Here is a 16,875-nt window from a genome sequence, read left to right as displayed (position 1 = left end):
TGCACTTTACTGGAGATGCTTTCAGTCATTTGGAGTTTACTGACTTATTTTATGAACAGTTTTTAACAAATATAGCCATCAAATTTCTTAGATCATTGCAGAGTAAAAGTAGTAAGGTAGAAAGGTCAAGCTGCTGGATGTGGGCTTAGCCAGCAGGATCGACTGTTGATAGCAAATGCTGAGAAAAAACAACTGTATCCCCACAGCCATTGATGGCTAGGGTGGCAACCCTAAGCTATAAAGAACTGGTTACATTGTGATCAGGAGATTTGATTTAAGAAAATGGGGTCTTTGGAAGTAGTATCCCATAATAGTTATGAGCTCAGGCTCTGGAATTAGGGTGCCTGGATTTCCCATTTACCAACTGTAATACCTTTTTTTTTTTTTTTTTAAGAGATTTTATTTATTTGACAGAGATCACAAGTAGGCAGAGAGGCAGGCAGAGAGAGAGGAGGAAGCAGGCTCCCTGTTATGCAGAGAGCCCGATAAGGGGCTCTATCCCAGGACCCTGGGATCATGACCCGAGCCAAAGGCAGAGGCTTTAACCTCTGAGCCACCCAGGCGCCTCCTTTTTTTTTTTTTTTTTTTTAAAGATTTTATTTATTTGTCAGAGAGAAAGAGAGAGAGAGCAAGCTCAAGGAGGGGGAGAAGCAGGCAGAGGGAGAAGCAGGCTCCCTACTGAGCAAGGAGCCCAATGCAGGACTCAATCCTAAGACCCCAGAATCATGACCTAAGCCGAAGGCAGATGATTAATATACTGAGCCACCCAGGCATCCCTACCAGCTGTAGTATCTTTAGCAAAGTCTTGATGTCTGTAAACCTTAGTATGACTACCAATAAAATGGGGGTAATAAGAATTCCTATTTTATAAGGTCACTGTAAAGATTAAATGGGATATTATTTGTAAAGGGTTTAGCTTAATCCCAGGCACGTATTAAGCATTCAAACCCCCTCTCCCCACTGAAAAACCTAAAATGTTATTTTTAAGAAATAAAATATAGACGTAGTTAAGGTTAATTTCTTAAAAATTAATAAAAATGAGTGGTGGGCAAATTCATGTGAATAGTTAGGTATAATGCTATATAAAGGAGGTGTTACTATTTGTATACTATATTTCTATAAACAATGAGCAAAAATTATATATTGTTACAACTTGTAAACTAGGCCCTGCAGTTAATAGGTCCAGTTTCAGGTACTCATCTGAAAGATAATACTATCTGCTAATAGCCTTCAGTTCTCTGTCTTCTATGATCTTCAGCAGCTTGGCTGACCCCCAAGCACCATAGTCACCTGATAGCAGAAGGTTTTACATGGCTGAGGCTGCCTTGGGATATAGTTCTGGATATAGACAGACTTAGGCTCTGTCTTCCTCTTCTAAGAAAATAATCAAACCTTTTTTCCCTCTTTGGGTACTAGGTAAGAAATCGAGCAGCCAATTTGGTCAACTAAAAGGGAGGGGGAGGGAATTGATGAGTGGTTCATTTACAAGTCATCAGCTTTTGAAAATAAGTAGCTGACCTTATTTCTGAAAGCTTTATTTTATGGTCTGATCTTTTATACTATTGAGTGAGGCATTCTAGTTTATTGAACTCACTGTGAAAATACTAACCTGAACTGAGTTCAAAATAAATCACTAGAGTAAACCAGTGGGATTTGTGGATGTTAGACAGCCGAGATAAAATACAGTACCACAGATGATATACTCTTATAAATGTGCCTTTGTTTTGCTTCAGGCAGAATTTTGTGTTTTCTTAATTTAAGGATACCAGAGCACTAGAAGGAGATGAGAAAGCAAGGCAATAGGTAAAAAGACATTGTGTGGCTGGGGTCAGATAGGAGGTAATGAAAACTCTCCAGGCCAAACAAAGTATTTAGAAAATATGTATCTGTAGGCTTATTTCACTTTTTAGAAATATATTCTAGTATCTTTTTTTTTTTTTTTAAGAACAAGAAAGCAAGTGTGTGTGTGAGCTCAGGGAGGTGGGGAAGTGCAGAGGGAGAGAGAGAAACTTTTTTTTTTTTTTTAATAATTTTATTTATTTATTTAATAAACATATATTTTTATATATGTTTATTATATATATATATATATATATATATATATAGGGGTACAGGTCTGTGAATCGCCAGGTTTACACACTTCACAGCACTCACCATAGCACATACCCTCCCCAATGTCTATAACCCCACCCCTCTTCTCCCAACCCCACTTTCCCCAGCAACCCTCAGTTTGTTTTGTGAGATTAAGAGTCACTTATGGTTTGTCTCCCTCCCAATCCCAACTTGTTTCATTTATTCTTCTCCTACCCCCTTAAATCCCCCATGTTGCATTTCCACTTCCTCATATCAGGGAGATCATATGATAGTCCTTCTCCGATTGACTTATTTCGCTAAGCATGATACCCTCTAGTTCCATCCACGTCGTCACAAATGGCAAGATTTCATTTCTTTTGATGGCTGCATAGTATTCCATTGTGTATATATACCACATCTTCTTTATCCATTCATCTGTTGATGGACATCTAGGTTCTTTCCATAGTTTGGCTATTGTAGACATTGCTGCTATAAACATTCGGGTGCACGTGCCCCTTCGGATCACTACGTTTGTATCTTTAGGGTAAATACCCAGTAGTGCAATTGCTGGGTCATAGGGTAGTTCTATTTTCAACATTTTGAGGAACCTCCATGCTGTTTTCCAGAGTGGTTGCACCAGCTTTCATTCCCACCAACAGTGTAGGAGGGTTCCCCTTTCGGGAGAGAGAGAATCTTAACCAGGCTCCATGCTGAGAACATGGAGCCCCATGCAGGGCTCTGTCTCACAACCCTGAGATCATGACCTGAGCTGAAATCAAGAGTCAGACACTTAACTGAGCCACCCAGGCGCCCCACTAGTGTCATCTTTTATTGTCCAGTTGATGTGTATTATCATTCTATTAGCAAGATCCTTTTGCAATTTTAAGTATTTGCTAAATGCCTACATGTACCCAATACTCTGTTAAACATTGGGGGATAGACCAAAAAAAAAAAAAAAGAAGATCTTCTTCGAAGAACTTCATAATCTAGCTGAAAGACCAGACAAAGCAATTAGAAAGCACTTCTAATTGTGCTAGATTTCATGAAAAACTTTTTTTTTAATTTAAAAAGGAATAAATCAATGCAATCTGAAGTATTCAGAGAGGCCTTCAACGGAGGAACTGCAAGGAAATAAAGCTGGTCTTTGAAGAAAGAGAAAGAATGGAGGGGGAAAGAAAGGGTGTTTCTGTCAGAGAGCATAGTAGCAATGACCAAAGAAGGGAGCAGGGATTCCCATAATGCAAAACCACCCCCTCTCCAGGACCTTTCTCATCCGATCAGTGATTGCTGTCTTGCATAATTTATTTCTTCATCTCCACTGGCTGTTTCCCCTCAACACAAGAACATCCACTGCCAAATCTAGTGACTTTTTAAAGTTCTCATTGGTTGCTTCTTAAAATCTCTTGGGGAGCGCCTGGGTGGCTTAGATGGTTAATCATCTGCCTTCAGCTCAGGTCATGATCTCAGGGTCCTGGGATCAAGTCCCACATTGGGCTGCCTGCTCAGCAGGAAGCCTGCTTCCCCCTCTCTCTCTGCTCCTCCCCCTGCTTGTGCTCTCCTGCTCTGTCAAATAAATAAATAAAATATTTAAAAAAAAATCTTCTCTTGGATATTTGGATTCCTTACTTTTCTGATTTTTCTTGCCTTTTTAACATCTCCTCAATTTCCTTTCCCTGCTTAGTATGTTCTTTCATTTGTTAAACATTTATTGAGCATCTGTTAGGCACCAGGCACTAGAGAAATGAATGAATAAATGAATGAATGAATATATAATTTCTGTCTCCAATGACATTTATGTGTGACAGACAAAGAAGCTGATAGTTAAAATATTATGCAGCAGGTGCACTGACAGTGGTTCAACAGAATGCTGTAAGAGAAGAAAAGTTATCTACCTCATCCAGGGATATGAGGGTAGGTAGGAATGTCCCAGAGAAAGTTTCTTACAGGAGAGGATGCCTGAGCTGAATCTTAAAAAGATGAGTAAGAGCCAAACAAATGTGGGGAGAAGGCATGGAGGGGAAAGGCCTTCTGGGAAGAGGAAACAGCATAGGCAAAGGCAAGAAATGGCCCAACATGCACCTGCTGAGCTTACTGAAATGAAATTTAGGATAGAGATTGGTAGGGAAGGAAGCTGGAGAGGTACTTAGGACCTGAGTCACAAAAGGCCCTCTGTGCCTGCTGAAGAATCTTGCTTTTAATATTGTGGGTAGAGGAGAAACCCTGAATGGGTGTAAGCAAAGGAGGGACACTGCTTTGCTTTTACATATATGAGTGGATCCCCATTACCTTTGCTCATGTTCAAAGCCTTTATTCCATCTCCACAACATAAAAAGCTAATACTTTTTTTTTTTTTAAAGATTTTATTTATTTATTTGTCAAAGAGAGAGAGGGAGAGAGAGCAAGCACAGGCAGATAGAATGGCAGGCAGAGGCAGAGGAAGAAGCAGGCTCCCTGATGAGCAAGGAGCCTGATGTGGCACTCGATCCCAGGACGCTGGGATCATGACCTGAGCCAAAGGCAGCTGCTTAACCAACTGAGCCACCCAGGCGTCCCAGCTAATACATTTCTAAAGAGACTACAGTTTACTTCTAATCATCAGCAAATTTAGGCTCATTTTGTTATAGATATATTGTACATAAATTCTCCTTTACATTTCCTCAGGTAGATTATTTGTTTTCACCAACAATAATCTCACTTAGAAAAGAAAAGCTGACATTTTTGTGTGCTTGACTTTTCAAGGTACTGCCACATGACAGCAAAGCTCGACGACTTTTTGTAACAAGTGGTGGACTTAAAAAGGTTCAAGAGATAAAAGCAGAGCCTGGATCTCTCCTTCAAGAATACATCAACAGTATTAACAACTGTTACCCAGAGGAAATAGTAAGGTGGGGAAAATGGACTTTGAGTAGTTCAAAATTATAATGTAGTTTTTCTGTCTTCAAATCTAGATTTTATATCCACTGTGTCAAAATGTGGTCTTGAAATACTCTATAAGACCAATGTATACATTTACTTCTCCTGTGATCTCTTTTCCCCCACAAATTTAATAATGTTCAGATGGACACACACCTCTCCAAATCAAACTGGAATGTCGTTTGAGACATATCTATACTCATCTAATACACACTTTACCAAAGAGTGCCTGAATACAGAGTGCAAGTTAAATTAGCAATCTTTAATGTGACCATGATTTAGAAAGGGCCTGTAGATTCTGATTTTCATAGTTACGTGCGTATTATTTTTCAGCCTTATGCTCACATTTATATAAACAGGAGTATTGCAAATAGGAAAGAGATGTTGAGTGGCAAAAAGAAAGTTACTATCTATATTTGAAAAAAATAACGTTTGTGATATGCAGGTGCCTCATAATAAAGTAATAGGAAGTTCTTTTCAAAATGTAGTTTTTTTTTAATAACGTTGATTTGCAGAGCATTAAACCTAAGCCTCAGTCCTTGTAAGTCTAAAGAAAAACTATACCACTAAAGCCAAAATAAATAAAAGCAAATTTACCAAGAAAAGATAGAATGATTTAAACAACTGAATCTTGAAAAATGCCAGTAAAACATTCAGAATTAAAGGCCATATTTATCCATATTTGTCTAATAGGTTATTTTATCACTTCCAGTTCCTTTCAATTCAGATGCTAAATTTTATTAGAAATACTTACCTGTATTTGGACTATATAAAGTTTACAGTTGAAAAGGTATATTTACAAGTTGTTCCAAAGACACCTGAAAGTTTCACCTAGGGGCACCTGTGTGGCTCAGTGGGTTAAGTGCCTGACTCTTGATTTTTGGCTCAGGTCACAATCTCAGGGTCGTCAGATTGAGTCCCACGTGGGCTGGGTGTGGGCCTGCTTAAAGTTCTCTTTCTCTCTCTTCCTCTGCCCCTCCCCCCACTCACACAAGCACACGTGCATGTGCGCTCTCTCTTTTAAAAAGTTTCACCGAAAATAACTGAATTGAATATGTTTTTTACATTTTTATTACAATTAAATAAAAAATTCAGTTCTTTAGTCACACTAGACATATTTCTAATGCTCAATAATCACATGTAGCTAGTGGCTACCACGTGAAAAGCACAATTTTTTAAGTTTTGATTTTTCTAAATCTACTTCTTACCATTTATATAAAAATACCTATCTCATATCTGACACATTTATCAGGCCTTGTCGGGTGAGGCCTGTTTTAAAATTTGTGACTAACTCAGAGAAACAGTTGTGACTTCCTCAATGTAAGAGTACTTCAAAGAGACCCACTGTTGAAGGACAGTTTTTTCAAGGGTAGGATGCCCTTAGAGGAGAAACTTTTTTAGGGTAAGTTTTATGTATGTGTGCATGTGTCTTTTTAACTATGCCTGCCTATAAATACACTATTGAGAAAATACTGTTCTGTTTTGTTCACCTCCACTTGACAAATTGTAGGAAAAATTAATGTAATATAAATTGTGAGTTTTTAAGTCAAAATCTGAGAATAAGTAAAGATTATTAACAAGGACAAAGCAAATCATTAGATTTTATCTGGAAAGAACACCTTAGGAAGTTTAATTGTTTTGAATATTTTGGAAAATTTTAAATTATACTTAGATTTTTTTCTGTTTATTATATTCTAGAATGCCTGCCAAATTTTATTTGACATACTTTTATATGCATATAAACTCTTTCCATAAATATGAAGCATTTCATAGTGCATTAATCAATATGTTTAATACTTTTATACTATCTATTTTATAAAATGTTCAATTTATAAATATACATTTTAGTACTACAGATGCCCCAAATCAATGAAAATGACTAATTTCCTAAGTTTGTATGATGGGATATTTGTAACCATTTATTAAATAGTTCTTTAATGTGAATTATACTCCCAGAAATTTTTGTTTTTATTGATGACCTGATCTGATTGAGATATATAGTGAGAATAACCTGTAAGGCGTTCAGAATGCAGTCATTGATTAGTAATGTCTAATTTATTTAAAAAACCTATAAGCTATGATCACTAAAGCAACATCAGTCATATGACATAATAAAAACAGTCTCTGTAATAAAATACTGTCACTGGATCCAAGTATCTTGCTTTGAAAAGACCTCTTCTGTGCCACTGCATTAATAGCCCTTCAGTGTTTTGCTCTTTATCTAGCACAGTCTTGTGTGTTGGTGTTCTCTTCCTTGAGAATCTCTAACTCTATGCAGAGAGCATTACTGGAGCATAACTATTCCGAGTGTATTTGAGGTTTCACTGATAGAATTAATTTAGATAAATACTGTGTATTGACTCTTTTGTGCCTACCGTGTTGAATCTTTTCACAGGTATCTAACAGAAAAATGTTCTCTTTCAGGTATTATTCCCCTGGATATTCAGATACACTTCTGCAGAGAGTGGACAGCTATCAGCCACTTACTAACTAAGCGAAGTTCTGTCTTTATTCTCTGATTCACAGCGGAGTATTTATGAATGGAAGTTGTTAAAGCTCTTTCTAAATATTTGAACTCAGTACATTCTAGATTTATTCAGTGTGAAAAACCTTTGGATAATATTTTCTAAATTTATGTAATACTTTAAGAAATTAGTGGCCTGAATAGATGAGAAACTACTGGTCATTTGCTTAGGATTTGCTCTCAGGGTAAATTTTTAGAAGACACTAAAGGGTGTTAAGGCATTTGTTATTGTTCTATTAAACCCCTCTCTTCAGCCCCCAAACACTCACACCTCCAACTACATATAGATGAAACTTTCAGTTATTTTGGCCAATTCCTCCTAGACATAGACAAGGAAAACTGGCCTTACAAATTCCTCAGCAGGACATAGAAGGGAAATAGCCAAAAGAGGAAACTAATGACAGAAGTCCAGGGCACCTGAAGAGATTCTGATGCTCTTTACATCAATGCATTATCCAAACACAGGAATCTATGGATAACCTGCCCGGTTCTCCTAGTAACTTAGGAAGCTCTCCTTGTCATGCCAAATTTTCTAAGCTCTTTTCTCACTTTCCTGAAACTGTTCCTGATCTTTCATGGGGCTGGAGAGAGAGGAAGTCAATGTTAAGCATTATTCCACTACAGAGATGCTTCCCATTTCATTGAAAGGTTTCTGAGTCTAGCCCTGCTCTTGAATAAACAAGGAAGCAGGCAAATGAAATGGGTCCTCAGTATTCCTTGTCTTTGCTTTACTTCCCCAAGTTTCAAAAGGCACATTTTCAGGGATTTAAGAAATAATTTAAAAAGAATACCGCCAGACTTAGACTTTGCATGCATTTTCACTTAGAGAGCTGAAAGGGGGTGAGAGGGAGTTTCCGTAAAATTTTAAATAAAAACAACATTCGAATCTTCTTTGCATTTTTTTCTTGTGGTGTACTTCTGACCTTGGGGATTACGTGGTTAGTTGATGTGTCTGTGTGTATGTGTGTGTGTCTTTTGATTTACAAGGACATTCCTTACAGTGATCTTCCCTGGAGCCCTAGAGAGGAGGTGACTGATAACCAGAGAGCCCCTAGGCCACAGTGCTCCCACCCCGGCCTGCTTTCAGGTTTCCCTCTTGGATTCTTTCCCCCCTACCCCCCAAAAGAACCTACCCATCTATTTTTGGTGTTTTCTGGATTCATCTCTGTCATCGTTTCCTAACAGTGCCTAACGTCGTTGCATCTTTTTAAATTAAACTTCATCATACCCAAGATTGTCCCATTTCTTTTTGCCTTATATCAGCCTAGGATTACTTGCAATTTGACTTTTTAATACCTTCTGGACCCTACTTTATTTCTTTGCAGTAATTTCTTGGATGTATTGCATAAGAAAATAACTTTTATTTTCAGTTGTGTAGCTTTCCATTCTCTTCACGCCAGCCCAGCTTCTCTTCCAAATCTTTTAACAATATGAGAAAATAAAGATAGTTTTCATGTTTCTTCCTTAGTACAGTTTTTCTTCTATGGCCATGTTGGTGATGACAAAAACTAGTCTATCTGGAATGAAACCTGCTCAGCTGTTTGGGGAATGTTGACTTTCCTATTACGATTTCTTGCCATTGTATGTTGATGTAGTTGAAATTTTTCACTTCATACATCATTTCATACCTATCAGATAGTATTAAACTGACAAATAAAATGTTTAATAGTGTTTAGATGAGTGCTATAATTTTATCATGAAATTTGGAAAATATATGCTATGAAATGTTTCTTAATTTAAAATACTTAAAGCAAAATGAAGCTTGCTTTATTTTTAGAAAAGTCTACTACGAGACTTTTTAAAAAAAATTTAAAAAAATTTTTCTACTGTGCTAGAACAAAATAGTATCTCTCATTGATGGTGTTCTCTTTTGGTATTTTCACTCCTGGTTTGAATTTTGACGATTCTCATTCTCCAGGCAGACCAACCCTGTCTCACTTTCCTCTCTTCCCCTGCAGTTGATATAAAATTCAACTATCATTAGGCTATCTCATTTAGCTTATAATAACAGCACCTTATTTTTAGGACTTCAGATCAGGAATAGGATGTTTGAATCTTATTATTGGTTGAAACTTATTATTCATACAGTTCACTTGTTATGAAAACAGGTGCATATCAGTGGTGTTGAAAATCTAGGTTCTAGTCTATTACATAGTAAGAGGTGATAATACTTGTTCAGCTTACTCATAAGATGCTTATGAATTAACTTCCAATGATACAGGTAACAGTTTTGTAAACTGTACCATTCTGTGCAAATTGATCCATGATCTCAGGGGAATCCCGACAGTCAATAACAGATCACACATTTCGGCCGGCAGTTGGGCACACCAGGCCACATCCTTTTAGGTAAGTGGAGTTGATACCAGATGATTATGATAAAGAAAAGCTACATTGTCTGCCCTCATGGAGTTTTCTAATATAAACACATTTGCCCAGACCCAGGGAGTAAAATAGGCATGAGACACTGAACACAGAACAGGCATATTTCATGTAAAAGCAAATGACATTTTCATATTTACAGGAGGTTGTCCTGTTTTTCTTTTCAAGTTTTTGTTGTTGTTGTTTTTTTGGGGTAGTTTTTTTTGCATTTTTTAATTGTGTTTTGTTAGTCACTATACAATACATCATTAGTTTTTGATGTAGTGTTCTAAGACTCACTGTTCAAGTTTCTAATTCTAGTTGCTTTTGACCTGTTTTTCTAATCTTTTACTCTCAAACTACCCCCTTAAAGGATAAAAGATTTGCTCATTTCTAATCTTTATTTGAGGTCCTGCTCATAAACCCTGACCTTAAACTCCTGGGTGAGGCCATCCCCATTCCAAGTTGTCAAGTTCAGAACTGACCTTGAAAGAATGATTTGTCTGTTTTCAAATTGCCAACTCTTTGATTAAGTTAGTTGCTAGTGAATGTTGAGGCTGGTGTATACTGTAGCTTATTTTGCCACAAATTCACTGTCTAGAGAATATTGACTTGTGGCTATTCTGTTTCAGGGATTAAAAGGATTAAATGGCAGTCATAACTGTAACTATTATATTTACTAGTCCATTAAGGGACTTTGAACTTCTAAAATATGATTTGTTTATACAATTATTTTTCTAGTATTATGAATACTTAGGGTTTTTTTCTTTTTTAAGATTTATTTGAGAGAGAGAGAGAGAGAGCAAGAGTGGGAAGGGAGAGGCAGAGGGAGAGGGAGAAACAATTTTTTAAGCAGTCTCCACACCGAGCACAGAGCCCTACACAGGGCTCAATCTCACCATGCCCCAGATAACGACCTGAGCCAAAATGAAGAGTCTGATGCTTAATCAACTGCACCACCCAGGTGAGGTGCCCCACTTATGTTTTGTTTTTAAGAGGACTTCATAGGGCATAAAATTAGGTAGTATTCAGTGATACTGCTTTAAAGAATGGTATGTTTCATTGTAGTTGAGTAATCTTTTTAAAAACTTAGGCAATATAGGAAAGGATAAAGAAAAAAGCAAAAACATCACTCCAAATCTCATAACCCAGAAAATAATTGTCATTAACAAGCTGACATTATCCTAGATACCTCCCTGAGCCTTTGTATAGCTAAAAAATTTTTTTAAGAAAGAGTATTCATGCTATCCATGCTATTTTAAAATAAAAAGCAAAAGATATAATACCTTGTTTCACAGAAGATGGAGCTTTTTCACTTTTTTTATTCAGTGGGTCTAATAGGGGAAATGTCTCCTCGGTGGTAAATTAAGGGTCAATGTAAAATATTTATAAATGGGCTCCTTCTATTAGTGATTGACTAGTATTTGTTATAGAGATTTTTATCTTTTATATTTTTAACAGACATTTTATCTCATAATTTCATAAGTGATTCTATGAAACAGACCATGAAGTTTAAAGTCTTTTCTCTTCATACCTGAAGCTATGACTTTGGAGAGGGGGAGAGAGATAATCTTAAACAGAGCCCAGCATGAGGCTTGATCTCATGACCCTAAGATCATGACCTCAGCTGAAATCAAGAGTTGGACGTTTAACTGACTGAGCCACTCAGGCCCCCCTAAATGCTACAGAGATTTTAAATTGAGTGCTATTTATGGCTTATCAGTTTTACAACACTGGATCGAGAATATTACGCTGAAAATATATCATTTTGCAAGGTGGGTTGTGTATATATTCATATATTAAAGCTTATAATTTTTCCCATGTATACAGAATTGGTGGTAATGTGCTCTTGCTAAAATTTATATTAAAGTATAAAGTGTACACATTACTGATGGTATTTACTCAAAGTATTTTTGTGTATAAAGAAGTCCAATCCTTTGAGAATTACTGTAAACTATATTGACTTCTCTGCTTTTTGAATTTTTGTAGTACGTATAATTTAAATCACACAAATGTAATTAAAATCCCAAAGAGAATGTCATCATTCTCCCATTATTTTCTCTTCATGAACTCAAGTATGACCTTTTTCTTGGCTGAAGTGTGCCCTGTGCTCTTCTGTCCCCAGAGGTACCCCGCACCGTGCTGAGCCTGCGGTAGCACCGGTGGGCAGCTGGGCTGAGCCTCAGGGCTGTGCAGCTCTCTGTTGGCCATGTCTCTTCAAGTCCCTACATCTTACTTTTCTGACATTTATTTATTTAATTTATTTGACAGAGAGAGAGCATAAACAGGGGAAGCAACAGACAGAGGGAGAGGAGCAGGAGAAGCAGGCTCTCTGCTAGCAGGAAGCCCAACATGGGACTTGAAGACCCCAGGATTGTGACCTGAGCCAAAGGCAGATGCTTAACTGACTGAGCCACTTAGGTGCCTTTGACAGACCATCATTTAGTGCAGAAGAGCATAAGCTCTAGAGTTAGAGACTCATTTTAGAATCTCAAAACTGCTCTACCCTGACTCAGCGGCCTTCAGCAAGTTACCAGTAGTACCCATAGGATCCTGAGGATTAAACAGGGTGAATGGGCACAGGGCTTGGCATGTAGTTAGAAGTGACAGCACTAACTATATGGTATCTTTGTGTAATTAGAAAAAGATGCACTGTCCTCAAGATACTTTACTTTCATCTAGCAGAAATTGTTGTAATATTCTGATTTTTGGACTAAGACACTTTACTGCCATCTGCTGGAAAATTCTCTTAGTAAATATGCAAATCCATGATTTCTATGATGTGAACCACATCCCCTTAGATGTACAGGTGCCCTTGTGCAGTACACAACCTACACAACTGTGCACATAAGTGCTCAGTAGGTCATATTTGCTACTCTTCTTTTCACTTTTGTAAATGGGGTTTGGAAGAGAATTCCAGATAAACAATGCTATTGTACGAAGCAATTCATTTAAAAGAAATAAAAAAGTCAAAGTTAATCTCTATGGATAGTTCCTCTCTATTTTATTACAAAACCTGGAAACATTTGAGCTTACTACTTCTCTTGCTTCCTACTTCCCACACAGAAAACTATGTTCTACAGTAAAATCTGCAATTTAAGTTAGCAGAGCTACTAATTAAGCCATTATTCTGGTATGTATAAAAACCAAAAGACCAAATAGGGGTTGTATATATGCAAAGTCAAATATGTTCTGGGATAATCTATATTGCATTTTAACCTTGATTTTAAGAATTGGTTCCAGAATATGACATCGTTACTGTAAGATGGTAGATCTCTCGAAAGCAGCTCTGCTGGGGCTCTGTTCACCTTTCTTCATCCCAGAACCTGGGCTGGGATATATGACAAGTGAGACTCTCTTCTAGCCAAATAGCCTTCATTAAAGGGATCATTGTAGGGCATCTTCGTACACAAAAGGCAAAAACTTGGCTCATTTTCATACCTAGCAGTACAGTCATGAAGATTGACTTCAGTTGGGTAAGGAAAAGTTTATTGATAATGGGAACACGCTCCCAAGATAGAGGGTTTATCTCCTTGGCAAGGACCTAAGTGCTGGGATGGCTCTTGGAAACTTGGAGGAAGCGACTTCCCATAGTAAGTGAAGTGGAAATGGTGTAACTGCCATTGACAACAGGAAGAAGATATCAGATGACTAGGGGGATAGGTGTGCTGCTGCGTATACCCTAGATAGGGCTGCAACCCTCACCCCCACCCCCAGCAGACTCTGTTCTAAGAGAAGCCCAGAGAACACACCATTTACCAAGGTGGTAAGAAATGCACTCTTAAGCGGGGTAACAACCATTAAGCATCTCAGTAGTAATGCTCTTCCTATGCCAGGGTTGACTGGTGCAGACGTTATAAAATTGAGCTCCTTAATAGGGATGATGGGGTCCCAAAGGAACAGAGGCCAGGGGAATACTTCACTATCAGAAGCAAGGTATGTGCGATTATTGCAATGAGCTGCAAAACTGGAGTGGCAACCAGGGATCCAATCCTCAGACAGCCATGAAGACAGTTAAAGGAACTCAGTGTTTCTAAAGGTAGTAAGGTATCCAGTTATAGAATAAAAGTAAATGAAAAATGGATGGTCAGTAGGCTAAGGGCAGCTTAGTCACCATCACTTGCCCAGTTTCCAGACCTGAGTCAATTCTCAGATCTGGAACCAAATGACTGAAGGACAGGCTGGTCATGATGAGGAGGGAGACTGGAAGGACTCACTAAGTGTACTCAGTGGCTTTTTCCCACACATTCACAACCTTTTACTGGGTGACAGGACATTGCAGCAGGGCTAGGCCCCAGGGCAAGGAGCCCTGCCAGACCACTCAGCAGGCCTTGTGATATTAGAGGGATCTGTGGTGGGAAAGGATTCTGTGCAGAGTTACTGCTAATTCCAATAGGGGAACCACAGCATAGGCTTCTGGGATTTGGGAGGAAGGTCATGCCATCTATATAAAGAACTTTATACCATTTGAAAAGAAGTTCTTATAGACTGATGGCCCTGATTGAGACAGAGCAACTGACCATGGGATATCAAGTAAATTTACAACTAGAGGTAATCATGGGCTAGGTTCTATCAGACCCAGCAGGTCATAATTTGGGTGGGCCCAGCAGCAATCCATCATAAAATGGGAGTGTAAGATCCAGGACCAGGCATGGGCAGGAGGGCCAGAGGTCACAAGTCAGTTGTTCCGGGTGGTGGCCCAGATCTCCGTGTCTTCTACCACTACTGTGCTGGCATTCACAACTATGGGTTCACAAATAGCTCACAATTGTGAGCTACATGGGGGTGTTTCTTATGGCTAGCTAACCCAAGGGGAGAAAGGCCAACATTTGCTTACAGAGGGGTTGGCTCAGCACAAGAGTGCAAGCCAAAAAGAGAGGCTACAGCCTACTTGGGGGACCCGGCAAGAGAGTAGTGAGGGCAAGTTTCTGGCAATGCACCTGGTGGTCTACTTTGTGTGGAAATAAGAATAGTTCAAGGTAAGAATATACACAGGCTCATGGACAGTGGTAAATGGGTGGCAATTTGGCAATTTTGTCTTAGAAGGAGAAATACTGGAATATCATGGATAAGGTGTGGACACAAAGTGTGAAGAATTCTGTGTCCCAAGTTCATGCATATCAAAGTGCCATTATGAGAAAGGCACTAAACAGTGTTTATGACCCAGCCAGGGACATCACCCAGTCTCCCACCAGCTACTGTAGTGCTGGCACAATGGGTACTTGAGTAGCCACGGTGGCCATGAATGGGGCTTCAACTTACCAAGCCTGATCCAGCCACTGGTGCTACCAAATATCCAACCTGTCATTCAGAGAAATGGATGCTGACCTTCCAGTTCTAGCACCATTCCTCACAGCAACAAACCAACCATCTGGAGGTAAACCGACTCCAGTGGAACCTCTTTTACTCTGGAAGAAGCAGGTATTTATCTTATCTAAGAAAAAGTTTCCCTTTCCTATCCACAGGATCCAGCCAACATCACCATCTGAGAAGTAAGAATGTTTGATCTACTGATGCAAGATCCCACACAACACTGTTTGGACCCAGGAGTACACTGGTAGGGTGGCCTCTTAAAGACACAGTTGAGGCTCCAGCCAGGAGATTATCTATCTTGACATTGAGATGCCACCTAAATCAGTAACCATTAAATGGTACGGTGTCCCCAAGTGGTAGAATATATGGGTCCAGGAACTATGGGGGAAAGTAGGTGGCATTCCCGGTGGTACATTTGGAAAGTTTGTACTTCCTGTCCCCAAAACTTTAGACTCTGAGGGTCAAGAGGTTTTCTTCTCAGAGGAATAATGTTTCATCAGTGGACACAGAGTCCCACTGTGCTTTGTACTATAGCTGCAACTCAAGTCACTTCAGTCTCCCTACACCAAGCGACCAGCAGGAAAGGAGTGACTAGACTAGGAGAGATCATTGATCCTGATCATCAGGAAAAGGTAGAGATCCGTTATAGAACGCAGAGAGGGAACCATGTTTGGCATACAAATGATCCAGGGGAGTCTCCTGATGCTACCACACCTAGTTTTAACAGTAAACAGACAAGAACAGAAGACATGATCTAAGATGGGAATGATGACCAGGTCTTAAAACTCTTGGAGATGAGGGTCTCCAAGACCCTACCAGGCAATATGCCTAGACTGACATCGGAGCTAGCTGATGGATGGTGGGGAAGGAAATAAAGTATCAGCTACTGAAAGCTTGAGATCCACTGCAGCTGTAACAACTGTAGTTTTCCCACGGACCTGCTTGTAAGTTTCACCAGTAAGGCCAACCAGAATCCTAGAGTTACAGGTCATTAGGTGGATTAACTTACTATGAGAAACAGTTGGTGGCACATGAAAAGATGCTCAACATCACTCATCATCAGGGAAATGCAAATCAAAACCACAATGAGCTATCACCTTACACCTGTCAGAATGGCTAGAAACAAAAGGACAAGAAATAACAAGTGTTGGTGAGGATGTGGAGAAAAAAATAATTTTTGTGTATGGTTGGTGGGGAGTGTAAACTGGTGCAAACACCGTGCAAAACGGTATGGAGGTTCTTCAAAAAATTAAAAGTAGAAATACCATAGGATCCAGTAATTCCACTACTGGGTAGTTACCTCCCAAAAATGAAAATATTAATTTGAAAAGATATATGTACCCCTATGTTTACTGCAACATTGTTTACAAAAGCCAAGATATGGAAACCACTCAAGTGTTCATCAATATATAAATCAATAAAGAAAATGTGGAGTGTGTGTGTATATATATATTATATATTTATTATATATATTATATATTATAAATATATTATATATTATATGTTATATAATATATAATATTATATTATATATATAATCATATTATATAAAATATATAATATACATAATATAATACACATACTATAGTGTAATATAAATATAATATATTTTATAAATATATTATTTATATATAAATAGTATTTATATATAAATATATTATTTATATATAAAATGTATTTATATATAAATATAT

The 16,875-nt window shown here is 38.3% G+C and overlaps 1 protein-coding gene across 2 annotated transcripts in view; it reads left to right on the top strand.

The window, feature by feature from the left end:
- LOC111155585 (sperm associated antigen 6) overlaps positions 1-7,604 on the top strand; it is a 61,217-nt gene extending 53,613 nt beyond the window's left edge. For both annotated transcript variants that reach the window (XM_022515833.1, XM_022515834.1), the window contains 2 exons: positions 4,813-4,958; positions 7,411-7,604. In XM_022515833.1, the coding sequence (XP_022371541.1) occupies positions 4,813-4,958; positions 7,411-7,480 (216 nt within the window). In that variant the 3' untranslated portion in view covers positions 7,481-7,604. The remainder of the gene's footprint in view (positions 1-4,812; positions 4,959-7,410) is intronic.
- The last annotated feature ends 9,271 nt before the right edge of the window (positions 7,605-16,875 follow it).

The sequence above is a fragment of the Enhydra lutris genome, unplaced genomic scaffold (genome assembly GCF_002288905.1).
Source record: "Enhydra lutris kenyoni isolate GAN:26980312 unplaced genomic scaffold, ASM228890v2 scaffoldscaffold42, whole genome shotgun sequence".
Lineage (NCBI taxonomy): Eukaryota > Metazoa > Chordata > Mammalia > Carnivora > Mustelidae > Enhydra > Enhydra lutris.
This window is presented reverse-complemented; position numbering and strand designations above follow the sequence as displayed.